Here is a 15695-nt window from a genome sequence, read left to right as displayed (position 1 = left end):
TTGTTCAGGTGAATAACTCAAAACATACAAACCAATTCAAGATTTGATTAAATGTATTATTTTATCAGCATATTTTTTCTCTATCAACAGAGCATGTGTGATCCTGGGAGTGATTTTCATCTTGTCTTCTATGTGTATTTTGGGAAAGGCCATCCATGATCTGGCCACCAAACTTCTTCCTGAAGTGGTGAGTTCAATGGCAGTATGTCATATTTATCATTTTAAGATTAATGTTCCTACATTAAATATAATAGATGGTGAGTTTGACAGATAGATGGAATACAATCATCTTCACACTTTAAAAAAATCAAATGATAAATTGTTAACTAAAGGACCTCGTTCTACCTCTTTTGACCCTAAAAAATGACTTTGTTACCCGATAAACTCTTTCTAACACTGCAGTGTTTCATCTCACTGTCAGTTGTGGATTTTTCCAACAGTCACAGCTAACAGCAATGTGTTCAGTCTTTATCCGTTAATCCGTTAATTAATCAAAGACTGGCACCACTCCAAATAGCTGCAGGATCATCATTTCAGAGGTGGTGATTAATGGTATTGCGATTTTAATCACTCTCTATTTTCATCTCTTTTACGCCTCTGATAAATCTCTGAGAACTGATACATCCCTACTCTGACATTACTGAACATTACTTTTATGATCCTCTACCAACAATATATTAACTGATATCCAAGTCTGGAGAATTGCAGTTATCCGTGCATCACGAAATACTCTCTGTGTTTATTCTGAGTGAGGAAATATGTAAGGAGGGGAGAAAGAATAACAGATGGAAAAAATGCACAGCAGGAGGGTCATGATTGCGTTTTTATCACTGTCCTCTGCGGTTTATTTGATGAATTTCTAATGTGCAGAAAATTATATTAAATGTCAAATTTTTTTAGAAGAAGAACAAAAATGTTGCCAAGATCTTGGTAGTAAATAAAATCTGTAGTGGAATGAGTGACTTGCACCCAAGATTGTTATTGTTAAAACTAAAACTATTAAAAAAATTGTTGGTTTATTTAAATCAAACTTAAGTATAATGCTTTATAAGTTTTAGATGAAAAACTTTAAAGAAAAATTTAGATTTGACAACTAACGGAAATAAAGTAAAAAATGCTAAATTTACTAAAACTGAAATAAAGTAAATTAAAGCTAAATAAAAGTATTTAAAAAGGACAAATTGCATACAATTAATAAAACTGAAATTAAAATGAAAACTGAAAATGTAAAAATAAATACTAATTTAAAAATATTCATAAATACTACAATATCATTACCATATAAATAATACTAAAATAACACTGGTTGCACCGGTATACTAATTTACTAACATAGACTTTTTGCATTATATATAATATGGCATTTTTTAAATGATTACTTCATTGGATATATCTACACTACCGGTCAAAAGTTTTAGAACAGTAAGATTTGTAATGTTTTTTTAAAGAAGTCTCTTCTGCTCACCAAGCCTGCATTTATTTGATCCGAAATACAGGAAAAAAACTGTCAAATTTTGAAATATTTTTACTATTTAAAATAACTGTTTTCTATTTGAATATATTTTAAAATGTAATTTATTCCTGTGATTTCAAAGCTGAATTTATAGCATCATTACTCCAGTCACATGATCCTTCGGAAATCATTTTAATATTCTGATTTGCTGCTCAAAAAAACATTTTTTAAACCAATGTACACATAATGATAGATGATTTATATTTAAATGTTCCACTTTATACTGACATTTAAGTGAGTGTGTATTGTGTCATCACTCAATAAGTCACTAGTGAATGTCACCTCTTCCTTGCAAAGCTGATCTGATGCAAATATTTACTGTCATCACAGATAGTTTAATTTATTCATATATTCATTCAAGCCTTGTTTAGTCCCATAAGTGCTAATGAAACATCACATCAGCAGCTTTAATGATGGATTTGTGCTGGCCAGAAGCCATCGGATCTGTCGGCCCTCTCCTGTTGTATTAGGATGGATGATTCGGAAATGGGCTTCCACCTTCTTTAATGTGCTTTTTTCATTCTATCAGCCTGCAGTTCCACATTCATTAGACCAAATGGCCATCACTCTGAATTTCTAAGGTGGCCTTATTGAAAACTGTGTGGTCCAATTCATCCAAATTGCCAGTCTTAACTAGCCAGTCTACAGCTTAAAAGATCAAAGTCTGAATTCAAACACATTCTTTGTCTTTCAGCTGTTCATCGGAGATGAAGGTCTCTGAACAAACTGTCTTATTAGAAATGTAAGAGAAATGTTTCTGGATGTTGTGTGGGTGGAGAGCAGACATTCTTAAGAGAAAAGAGATAAGCAAAAGAGACAAAAACAGCTGTTGTTAATCTACGATGCACCTGACAATGTTCTCAGGACTGATTCAAATCATTTATGCAGTTTTATTATTTATAATAGTTATTTTTGTACCTTTTGTTTTCCTTTTCTTGGTGATTTGTTTGGAGATCTTCACTTAATGTTTTCATGTGTCTTTGGTTTTGCATCTTGTCATGTCTTTTTATTGTAATGCCTTTGTGTTTTTTCCATATTTCTGATACAGACATGTTCATTTTCCACAGCTATTAGAATAGTTTTGCTAACTGTATTTAAAGCCATCCTGTTTGTTGTGTAAACCAGTTTTTGTGAGTCTTATATCTAGTCTTTGTGTCTAGTCTGGTCTAATCCTCTTATCATGCTTTTTCAATTCCTTATTATTATTAAATATTAAGTTGGATACTTTTCACTTGTGCTTAAAATGAACCGCACTTCATCTCTGTATCGCCTCAAGAGCCGACAAGACATAACTGATAGACCTACTGATATTGTTATATTGTTATACTTTTATCCTTCTTTTACTTCCACAAGAGTTCAGGCTTTAATGTTTCTGTGTTGGTGTTGCCTGTGCCCACCTCCCAATTTACGATTCAACCATAAGGACCCTGAATCATTTCTACTGTGAACAGTTCTGCTTTCTGTCTGTTACTGTCTGTTTCTCTGCCAGGATGACTTCCTGTTCAGCGTTTCTATCGTCAGTGGCCTCATGTGTGTCATTCTTGCTGTTGCCAAGTTCATGCTGGGAAGGATTTTGACCAGCAGAGCCCTAATCACTGATGGTATGAAACACACACACACACATACACACACACACACACACCATGAGCACGTACCATGTCACTGTTTCTCATTCAGTTCATATTATTAGCTCACAACATCATGGTGCCACCTGCCTCTGTGACTATGAATATATTAGTTTTTTTTTTTTTTTTTTACAATTGCAGGGACCAATTTCTTACTTCTTCGATCACTTTTTAAAAAACTCTTCACATAGTGAGCACAACGGCTATCTGTGTGGGCTAAACTGTGGATCATTTTTATTGCTTTGGGCCCAAATGCATTCTGTGACTACATCTTTAAAATTACATACATCTTTTCTCATTTGGACACAACCAAATGCCTATGTATCTACAGGCCAGTTTGCACATTTAAATGCTCTGATCAAAACTGTTAAACTTAACCCTTGTGTGTCAATAAAAAAAAGTTACACATAGGTCCATAGTGGACAAAAATGTCCATGTCAAAAAACTGTCATACAAATGTTATGGTTGGGATCACAGATTTAAGTTTGGTCTCACTTTAAAGAAGACTCGTGGCAGATTATTGCTGAAGATGTTTGAAAAAAAATGTTTAAAAAAATGAAACCAAAAAAAGTTAAAGTTAGGTATAAGTTTATGAACAATTTATGATACATGTTGAACTCTATTAATATATATTTTATGATACATGTTGAACTCTAAACCTGCTAGAAAATCAAAGCCATATATCTAAACAAGCTGTGTTCCAAATTTGAGGTTGATATCTCAAAAAATTAGCTTTCAGTAAGATTTTGTTTGGGCGCAGTACCAAATTGTCCCCATTAGATGCCAGCAAAACTCTGCTGGTGCACACAGTGATTTGCAGTAGCGTTTTTCTCTCTCAAATATTACAAGAAGACACGCACAATTTTTTTTATGACCCACATACACCCCACACTCTGACATCCATACCAACACACCCACACAATTATAGCTGCATTATTTATCCAGTTGGCTCTATTCCTGTTTTCTGCTTCTGCATATTATAAAGAAAGTATTTGCTTTATAGGCCAAACCTGCAAAAAATGGCACTATCTAGTAAAAAATTGTAAATTTTTTTATTTTGAAGCCTTGCCAACAGAATGAAAGCCTATTAACAAAAATTGCATCATTTTTCAGTTAAATGGCACTGTGACGTAGCCGTTTTAATGGGGACATTTTTTGTCCTTAAAAGGTCCTGAAAGGAACTATTTTTTGTACCTAGTGCAAAATAGATTTATTAAAGGAAATGGGGGTGAAATAGTAAAATTCCAATAAAAATACACTCCTGTGCCAAAATATATGCAGCTGACAATAACACAGGCAAAATGATCAAAAAAATCAAAGCGAAAATGACAAAAATATCCAAAAGGTTGCACAAGGGTAAGTTCAAAACCTAAAATAATACAGACAGTAATTTGCTACATTTCTACAGTAATAACATACTGAAATATATTCTAAATCTATAAAAATGAAATGCTATCAAAACAAATGAATGAAGCTGAACACTTACATAGGTTTCAGATGTATGAGGGGCTTTGATAGTTTAAGTGCATTTTGAATGTGAAATACACTGCTGTGCCAAGATGAAAGTTGGTTGGGAGAACTGTGTGAAGAGTTGAAAAAAAAAGCATTGAGAAATGTTTCCTATAGCGATAAAAAAAAAAAAATGATATTGTAATTTTTTGAATTTATATTCAGTTTTCATTGGTTTAGGTCATTTTCTTATTTATTAGTTTTTTTGTTTAGCTTTTATTAATTTTTATTTCAGTTTTAGTTTTAGTCATTTTAATACATAAGCTTATTTCAAGCAATATTTCAAGTTAATTTTTTTTTTTTTACTTTTTCATCTAATTTTCAAGCTTTATTTCAGTGAATGAAAATAATTAGTTAACAATAATAATACTGCTGTTTATAAACCTTAAAGGTGTCATGAAGATGAAATTCAAAGCAACATAAAATGTAATTGCTCTTTATTCATTTATTTTTCTGAAGGCTTTAACTCTATGGTTGGAGGCGTCATGGGATTTTCCATCCTCATCAGTGCTGAGGTATTTAGACATCATCCCAATATCTGGTACCTGGACGGAACCATTGGGGTCTTGATTGGACTTATCATTCTAGCTTATGGGGTCAAGTAAGTGTATTCACTGAGAACATACTGATAGTTTCTGTCATTCACACTATAATGTCTCTAATATGAATCTTTCCATGCTTCATTTCTCCTGCAGGCTGTTGATTGACATGGTGCCACGAGTAAGACAAACTCGAAACTATGAGCGCTTTGAGTAATGCTAGTTCAGAAGTACAAAAAAGGCATCATATGGATCCAGTTATCCCTCTCAGTTCCTGCTGCTCTCTCAACTCACACAATACCCAAATACATCCAGGAATAAAGTCTGCTGGCAGCCAATTCAGCATCACGTATTGTAGAATCACCACTCTGGCCAGCTCCTGATGTCCTCTTTCACTCAGCACAGCTTTTAAGAGAAGAAGGAGGAAGAAGAAAGAGCTGGTCAATGGATCGGTGTCTCTCCTGGCACTCAAGATATCGTCCTGAATGGATCAGCATTTATTGGTCACATCCATGAAATTCTATTAGGCCACATTTTATGTTTTCGTTTCTTAAATTATGGAGGAAGACATTGATTTATACTATATTATACTCTTTGTTAAATGAAAAATATTTTTAAATATTAGTGTATAATAATGTATATATCCTCTCAGAGCTAGAGACCAGCATCGTTTCCAGTGTAGAGGTGATACTCATTTAAATGAAGAAAGCACACAGAAATGTCCTGAATTGGCACAACTATACTATAGGTTAAAGACCACCGTTCAGGGTCAGTAAGATAATTATATGAAATATCAATATTGGAAAAATAGCTTCAATATTAACAGGAAAGGCCCATAATGCTTCAGTGATCTGTCATAGACATTGAGTCCTTATGAGTCAATAGTCAAAATGACTAACCAGCACAGAAAGCAGCTTGAACTTCCTGACCGTTGAACCATTTCTAGCACCACAACCAGGAAAAAAGACAAAAACTGAAATATTCCTAAATCTATGTACTTTGTCGCTTGTACTGCAAACTGTGCAATTCAATGCAAAATATCTTTATTCTTGTTTTTAGCTGCACTGTTGCATTTTTTTCATAGCAATCGATTAATCTGACCTTTGCTGTGCGATGATCTGCTATGTTTAACCCGGTGATTTCTGTGGCACGCTTTGCTGTGTCTGTTTGCCACTTGCTAATGAATTAATCAGATATTCTTTTCGTGCCAAGACAGAATAAGATTAGAATGGCCTGAAGTATCGTCTGATGTAGAAATGATTGAGTTGGGCTCCGGCAGACAGAATGAATGATCGGCGTATTATGGAGGGTTTGTGAGGCAGGGTTGCTTATTCCACAATGGAGAGCAAATCATTGGACAAAACAAAGCACATTTTAGTGTCTTACTGCACTGTTTAACAAAACTAATCTATATTATAATGAGTTTTTCACCTTTTATTTGTTTCTACAAAGAGATTGAAGCATAAATCCAAATGTTTGTCATTTCTTACCCACAAATCTACACTAAATGAAAACTCGTGGTATTGATACGTTAAATATGGACTTAGGCGTATATATGATACGAACTTGTTTGGCGTGCGTATGATACGCAGTTTTCGCGTGCATATGATACTAAATTTGTTGGCGTGCGTATAATACGCAGTTTTCGCGTGCATATGATACTAAATTTGTTGTATCATATGCATATCACAACCCTAATCCTAACCATCACGTAGCATATACACGCCAAAGTCCATTTTTGCGTATCAATACCACGAGTTTTCATTTTATTTGGCGTACTATTTATACGCACTTTTATGAGATCGGGTTGGCTGTTCAAAAGTTTTGGGGGTTGGTAAGATTTTTTTTTTTTTTTCTTGAAAAACAATATTTTACTTTCACAAAGATGCAGTAAAGTGATTTAAAAGTAACAACATTTATGTTACAAAAGATTTTTATTTCAAAGAAATGGTATTTCTTGGAACTTTCTATTCATCAAGGGATCGTGAGAAAATCGCAGTTTACATAAACATGCTTTCAACATTAATAACCAATGTTTCTCAAGCAGCAAATCAGCATATTAGAATGATTTCTGAGCGATCATGTGACACTGAAGACTAGAGTAATGACTGCTGAAAATTCAGCTTTGCATCACAATAAATATATTTTTAAATAGAAAACAGTTCTTTAAATCTGTAAAAATTCACACTATTAGTGTTTCTTCGTTATCTTTGATCAAATAAATTCAGCCTGGTTGAGCACAAAATACTTTTTTCAAAAACTTTTAAAAAATCTTACCGACACCAACCTTTTGAACTTTAGTGTTTTTAAAAATCCATTTATTTTATTCAAATATAAAAGACATCAGTGAATATAAAAATGCACATTAATTTTAATTAACATTAATTATTTATTCACACATTTACACGACTTGCTTCCTAAGCATAAATATGTGTTTTAAAATCTAATGCTTTTGTCCCTGACCATCCCAAGTACACTAACACTAATTCCTGTTAGGCAAATGAGCATCAGTGGAAGATCTTTTTACTGTCTCACAAGCACAGTGTCACACAAAGGGATCCTGGTTCCTCTTTTTACATCACCAATATCAACATCAGCAGTCATATTTTCCTCAATTTTAAACAACTTAGTTTTGCTTCTGTCTCTCATAATTGGGATATAAATGTAACTGAATGTAAAAGACTGTGATCAGTTCACAGCTCATCTACGGCACACCTGCTGATTTATGTATCTCACCGATATTACCAGACAATCACGAGTCGACCAATAACTGCCGCACAGACTCCCAAAGTCTTTTGTCTACTGCTCAATGTGATCTCATCTGAAGAGGGAAACTCTGAAGCAGGATATTTCATATTTATGTTCTTTTACATCACAGCAAATTTTTTTTATTTAGCCTATTATTGATTTTTACTCAATTGGCGTGACAACATTGTCATTCCATATATGTATCAGTGTATGTCCTTGTGTTATAACTTGAATATTTCTCCAAATTCAGTGTTCCCTAATCCTATATAAACTGTACTGACTAGACTGCATATGTGTGTGTAGACTGCCCATGGTAATGTGCCGAATTCATGCTGTATTATGTTTACAAAATTTGGTATTGAGTACTTATAATATTCAGATGTCAGGTCACAACTGCCTGACAGGCAGGTTGATTCTATGAGTCAGTTGCTTTATTCATTCATTTTCATTAGGCAGATTGTGCTAGTTTTGTAAATTTACGCATGTGTTAGGCTGTAATGTACCATCAGCTGACACGTAGGAGAACAGCACTGTCTGTTCATAGACTTCAGTGGCTGTAGTTGCTTATCCATTACTATAAAGATCATCAAGGTCACACAATTGTTACATTTGCTTAGTTTAAGTCGTGACGATTGTATAAATCAGTCTATATTCCAAAGACAAACTGACAGCTGGACCCTGCTTTAGTTGGCTCAGGCCTGAAGTCTGTAATAATGCTGTAGTTTAGTCTTAAGCAATAGCCTAGGCCTACTCACTGCTACGCTTTGCATGAAAACAACCATTTACCCACAAAATGCAGCACAAACACACACTGATACACACTGACACACGCATGCACAAGCAAATGCACACACAACACATTTCTAATGTCTGGCACATAGACAAGAGGTTCTGAATGTACGTTTATTTCAATAGTAATGCCGATCTATATTTCTGTAGAACATGTGAAATATGGCTTGACCTGAAGGTTGTACAAAAATAAAATCTCCTTAGAAAACATTGCTTGATTTTATTGACCATAGTTTGGATTGTGTACAATAGTGTGCTATACTTATTTTGTAGGCCTATTATTTTTTGAGTCAGTTTGTCATATTTGTTGTGACATTACTCAGTAGGCTACTGTAACAGTAACAGCTGCACAGTCTATGTTAATGAATATCTGAGAAGCCTGAGTGAATATAATTTAATCTGTTAGACATGTATGAAGTATAAACATGTTTAAGTTACAGCAACTAAATCTACCTTAGGAAAAATTTACTCAAGGAAAATGTGTGACAACTTGCCCCTGTCCTATTGCAACAACAGGATCAGCGCTTTTTATGACTTTAATCTTGATTTATTTTTTAGAAGGAGGTGTTCTGCAATTTTAATTTATGGCCACTAGATGGCGAGCTGTTAACAGGTAGTTATACACCGAAAATTCACCAGGACACAACAGAACAACCAAATCTTATGTGTCCGTTTTTTTTTTTTTTTTTTTTTTTTTTTGACAAACAACCGCATCCAACATATTTCTAAAGAACACCTTTTTATTCTTCTTTCATCTAAACAAAGCTATGCAACTTTTAATGTATTTAAATAGCGTATTAATTACCTATAAGTTATTGTACTATTTTATTCATTTTAAGTAATACAATTACAAGTTCAAGGGCTTTATGTGGTGAATTTATGTTCAGTAAGATTTTTGAGTTGCGTATTGTAATACTTCATACAACCAGTAGGAGGCAGGAAAAAAGATCAGATTTGTTGCATGTAAACAATGGTAATGCCATTGCCATGGTGTTTTGGTATCTTTTTGATGGTGAAAGATAATCTGAATCAGATGATGCAGGGATGTTTACCTAAAACTTGACAATCTAAAGTTAAAGTATACATTACATTTTTAACATTACATCTGACAATGAATTAGATCTGTTGTGTAAGTCACATGTATAAATATAATTATGTCATATTCTATTATAGATTCAGTGTGATTTCAGCCTAATCTACTGTAACAAACAGCACTTGTGCAAACAACCATCTGCCTTTTCAGCTGACAGTACTTGGATTTCAGAGCACTTCTGCGAGAAACTCTGCTGAATGAACAGATTTCACACTGGATGCAGGCACAGAGTCAAACTCAAGCTTGGAGCCATGGTGACAGACAGACCACAACAGCCGAATTCTCTTGGGCAATTGGAAGTGGGGTTCAGAGGGGAGTAGAGCTTTCAAATGTTGCCCCAAAGCCAGAGGGAATGGCTGGAATCTCCTGATCCAATCCTCCCCCGCAAGACCCGCCTCGGGTGTAAATCCCAGACTGACATGTTTGAAATGACAGTTACAGCTGTTCAGTGTTGTTTTTGGACTCTTAAGTCTATATGCAAAATGGACTTTGACTTATCCAGATTCCATCACTCTTACATGTCAAGGATACTTACTTTAGAATCACTGTTGCTGTTTAAAGCTAAGTATCAAGCATTCAATCTTAAATGTTTAATATATATATACATATATATACATATATAAACACACACACACACACACACACACACAAAAGCCATGAATCAATGCGAACCGGAAAGTAAGAGGCCTATGGATGTCAAAGTGTCTTGTTCTGTACAGTACATGCTTTTGGATCTGACTAATAAGAAGGTGGTTCACATTTCTCATTCCAGCATGCAGGCTGGTCAGGCTGCTCCAGTAATTCAGAACATGTTCGAAACTCTCCTCCCCTCTGAGGTGGATGAACCTTAAAGCAGGGGTGAAGCTTTGTCCGCTAAATGAAGCAGCATTCCAGAGGTGATGTGAGCATACCACAACACAAGATCATATGAGCTACAGCTCACAGCTGCAGATCTTCATCTCCTCTGACGTTGCTTTGGCCTCCTTGGCCACAGAGCAACAGAGTATCATCTTCTAAATGCAGGGTCTTTTATGATTACGTTGACAAGCTTTATGCCAATGTGTGAATTATTCCATGACTTTCAGGGGGGTCGGCTTTTTAAAGTTCATCTCTTTGAACCATTTTGATTAGAATTTGGTAGTAATCTATAGTACAGGGATAAATAAAGACAACACTTATGTTCTAAGTACTCAGATCGATATGTTATCAGTTCACCACAAACACACCCTTAATTACAACCCCCACAATGTGTACCTACATTACTTAATAAAATGAATAGAGAGACCTGAAAATTAGTAGACCCGTTTTATTAGTTGTTGGCTAATGATTCATGATCTGTTTTACATGGTCACCTCTTTGGACATTTCTGAACACTTTAAATGAACTAAACATGCATCTGTAAAAAGGTATTTGTGCAGTTGCATTGAAAACTGAACCCAATAACTTTATACATCAGTATAAATTCCAAGACAATTGGAAGCAACATTTACAAAACATTGCTGAGTGCACAACATGTTATATCATGATGATGTGATTACAATCAGTATAAAATTAATAAATAATATTTAAGGTCTCCACGGCTTCTTTTGTTTGGCAGATAACTGTAATCTGATATTCAGCATTGATGTTTCTGTTTTTTAGCATAGTGACTGTGAATGATATCATGCCATGCTTTAGTAAGTGCTTCAGAGGCTTTGCAACCACTTGTCCTGTTGTGAGGTGTTGTGTGCTTTGTCAGAATTAGGTCAAGTCATCTGTCTTCCACCAAACAATCAAACGATGCAGTTTCCTCGATGAAAATCAGGTATCATGGGGGTAGAGTCCAGAAAGAAGACAGCACTGTATTGATCCAAAGGCCTGGAGGGTCATGCTAATGGAAACTGGTGTTGTGCTGTAGCAAATTTATGCATATTAGAGTCCAGACACATGCACAATGTACACAAATGAACACCCATCAGTACACACTGACACTGACTGATTGAGACCTCAGAATTTGCTGCTTATGGAATGTCTGTATCAGCCAATGGGAGACAGGAGGGGGGAGCAGCTGTTGCCATGACAACAGCCATAAGCTTGCCATATGGAGGGGGAAAGGGAAAACAGGCATCTAATAAATGCCAATGAGCTGTGGATGGAGACGTCTGCAGTGTTGGCAGATGGACTCAATTTACCACAGGGAACATTCACATATACAAACCTGAGAAATTATTTAACTGGCAGAAAAAAAAAGCTTTTCTGCTGAAGTGCCAGTATATTTTGAGAACTGTCAGTATTCTGAATCTGTTCAGACTTGCTGTCAGAAAAATGAAGATGAATACAAGGGAAGACACAAGTGATGTTGAAAATAAAATAAATTTAACTGGCAGATATTTAAAGGGTTACTCTACCCCAAAATGAAAATGTTGTCATTAATCACTTACCCCATGTCCCCAACATCCAGAAACGTAGCAAGGAGATTGGTCAAATAATCCATGTGACATCAGGGCTTCAACTGTAATTTTACGAAGCAACGATAATACTTTTTGTACGCAAAGAAAACAAAAATAACGACTTTATTAATAACGACTCCTCCGCGTCACCCTAGCGCCATTTTGCAAAGTATCAACTGAACGCAAACAGTGTATGCTGTTCTGTGTCAGCTGCGCCACGCGGATACGCTGTTTTCATTCAAATCAAAGCATAAACGACAAAACAGTGTATTTGCGTGGCACAGCTGACACAGAACAGCTTTCGCTGTTTGCGTTCATTGAATACTTCGCAGGGAGTTTGATTGACAGGCGATCTGACCAATTATAATGCCAAATCTGCCATTTTTGTCCGACAAACAAAACAGACAGGAGAGTAGATTAACTTCAGAGGACTTGAACTTGAAAAATGGTGTGTACTGATGTCTTTCTGCAACTGAAACAAGATACCTTCTGATGTTCATTCATGTTTATTTCATTCTATTGCATGCAATTGCCGCTTGAACAGAGGCACTACTGTGAGCAGCAGAACAATATTTATTCATTTAAAATGACACAATTTAAAAGCTGAGACTTATACTTTGACTCTTTCATACCAAAAGTAACCTGCTCTGTCTTGTCTGTCGGCACATTGTCAGTGTCCTCTTTGCTCTGCAATGTATTTTTCAATGTGTGTGAGAGAGAGCGCAGTATAGAAAACGAGCGAGACATAGAAAACAGTAACAAAGGGGAAGACGGGTATTTGTGCAGGGTCAATTGCTACTACTTACATAGTTGTTCCATGTTTCCATGTTTTAGAATAAAATTCCAGCATGGTCAAGTTAAATGCACCAGTGCCATAAAATAGGCAACAGAGGTGGTGTGTAAAGGTTTCATGAAGGAATAGGACTACAGAACTGGCCTTACACACCTCTGGGGATGTTAATGTGTAAACTTTATCACAGAGTAAATGTTCCAAGGGACCATTCAGACAGAGTATTTCTCTGTTTAAAAATGGGAGCGCATTTAACGCATGTTACCAAGAGAACCATTGGAAAAACAGCATACTGGAATACAATAATGCTTTCTTTGTGAATGGCCACTTAGAGTGTATAGCTCTTGGTTTCCAAAGCACTGTTTACAAACACAGTTAAATGGAGGGAGGACACAGAGATTAGAGTAATTAAATGTGTGGCAAACACCCAAAGATTCCAGTCTGACCTCAACAGACAGAATTCCTTAAACATTATGAATGAACACAGAACAGGCGTGGTAGGTCTGGATTTGTGCCGGGATTATACGCAATAAATACACACACTTTTGTTTTACGACATGCCATTGAAATAACTGCGTCAATGGTGCAATGAACAGAGAAATAATTGACTATAAAGTATTAGCTGTCCAAGTTTATTCATATTCAAAACAAACCAGTTGGTTCAATCCTACCAAGCTTGAAACATGCTTTCTTTTCAGGCCAGTCTTGATAATTTATGTAACTGCAAGCTAACAAGAACTGGAATGAGGTCAAAGATAGTTTATCTGTTCTGCTGGGGATTTGTAGAACAGCTTGTGTGGATATATCACTTAGTATGTCTCCTTGTCTTTAATCTTTTCTATCTCCTTCAAAACAGTTTTGGCTTTAACATGCCATTTTGGGCTTATCAGGTTTATCACTTATACGTATCTCTAAATATACTTGCTATTTTTGGACAGTCAGCAGCGTGAGGTAAATCAGACATTATCATTCAGCCTTTGCTTTAGAATGGTTTACAGTAAAAGAGCAGTTGCGGGGTTAATGTGATTATGGCTGGATCTCCTGCTGCAACATGATCTCATAAACCACATACTCATTAACATGTGGTTTACAAATCCCTATCCTTATCTTTTATGCAAATCGGACAACATATTTAATATATAAATATAATTTAAGTGGAAAAAAAGGTTTAACTGTTTACATAGCTAATGGAAATGCTAACTATCTAGGCTATACAATTTTGCAAGTTTCTTTTTTAACTTTAGTGCATAGCATTTGTCAACATTTCAAATGTCATGAAAAAGATTTTTTAGAAACACTTTCTGTACTTTACCTCAAATGTATGTCACTTTCAGCTAACTGTTCAGTTTTACCCTCAATCTTTGTGAATAAAAATATTCTGTACTGACAAAACTCTTCATCGGAAATACATTAACATGTTAAGTGACGTGACATACGACCAAGTGTGGTGACCCATACTCGGAATTTGTGCTCTGCATTTACCCATCCAAAGTGCACACACACCCACCTAAAACTCCTGCCGGACCTGAGACTCGAACTCACAACCTTTGGATTACGAGTACGACGCTCCAACCATTAGGCTACGACTGCCCCACAAACTATCGATAAATTTTTCATGTTTGCTAGCTAGCTATTATCTAATTTCTTGACAGCTTGTGCATCTAATTTCCCTAAATAGCGGTAAATTATGTTTAAAATAACTGTAAGGTTTAGCTAGCTATTTAATAATAAGCTGTTTTCTGATTTAAAAGGACAGATTTTTTCAGAATTTATACAGGCATGATAACGTACATCACGAATTCCAAAATTGCACTTAGTTACTGTTTTCTGCTATAAATGAAAAGCCAACTGTGTGTTCCTTTCATGTTTGTTTGTTAAATGTAAATAATACGTGTGTTCATGAAAGTCAAGCTCTTATTATTGCTACACCCTGTTATTGAGAAACACCCAGAGTGCTTGCTCAGACTGGATAATATTTGACTCAGAAGACAAACACTACAGGAGCAAGCTAAGACATGTCTGAGTGCTCTCACAACTACACTGATGTAAAGATATTCTACAAATCATATTTACATCTTACATGGTCAAAAGTATGTAATGAGCTCTGTATTTAATCTGCATTTTAAGGCATATTTAACATAATTTGATTGAGACGTGCTAATTAACCAAGCAGCCCAGAAGACAGGCAGTCAAAGCTTGTCTGGATTTACATTCTCCAGCTGGGGACCCCCTCATGACCACCTCTGACCCTCAGGTCCCACAAAGACCAGGGCTGTAGTCTCAGTGAGGCTGTTTGTGTGTGGGAATTGCTTCCTGAGAGGGAGTGGTTGAAAAAAAAGAAGAACAAAAGAAGAACAAAGAACTCTTTGTTGTAATTCCCAAAACCACCCATCATTTAATCTAATGTGGCAAGATACTGTTTCTCCAATGTCTAATGTGTTTTTTCAGGGATAATGGTGTAGATTTTAGTTAAGGATAAATGTTTCCTGACTTTTCAAAGCTTAGCCATTATTACAAGTTCTCCCCATCAATATAATAAGGACAGAAATATTACATAACTCTTTACGTCCTTAAGTTGCATTGCTCATGCAAGCTTTCTAATATAATGTAGTTGTTCTAAGCCTTTATAAGAGGACACAAAGATGAGTTTGAGTTCCTGT

At 35.5% G+C, this 15695-nt stretch overlaps 1 protein-coding gene across 1 annotated transcript in view; it reads left to right on the top strand.

Annotated features, from left to right (window-relative positions):
• LOC306876864 (transmembrane protein 163a) overlaps positions 1-6142 on the top strand; it is a 39293-nt gene extending 33151 nt beyond the window's left edge. Inside the window, exons 6-9 of the mRNA XM_079428301.1 lie at positions 91-187; positions 3003-3114; positions 5107-5248; positions 5343-6142. Of these exons, the coding sequence (XP_079284427.1) occupies positions 91-187; positions 3003-3114; positions 5107-5248; positions 5343-5403 (412 nt within the window). The 3' untranslated portion in view covers positions 5404-6142. The remainder of the gene's footprint in view (positions 1-90; positions 188-3002; positions 3115-5106; positions 5249-5342) is intronic.
• The last annotated feature ends 9553 nt before the right edge of the window (positions 6143-15695 follow it).

This window comes from Barbus barbus (genome assembly GCF_936440315.1).
Source record: "Barbus barbus genome assembly, chromosome: 11".
Taxonomy (NCBI): domain Eukaryota; kingdom Metazoa; phylum Chordata; class Actinopteri; order Cypriniformes; family Cyprinidae; genus Barbus; species Barbus barbus.
This window is presented reverse-complemented; position numbering and strand designations above follow the sequence as displayed.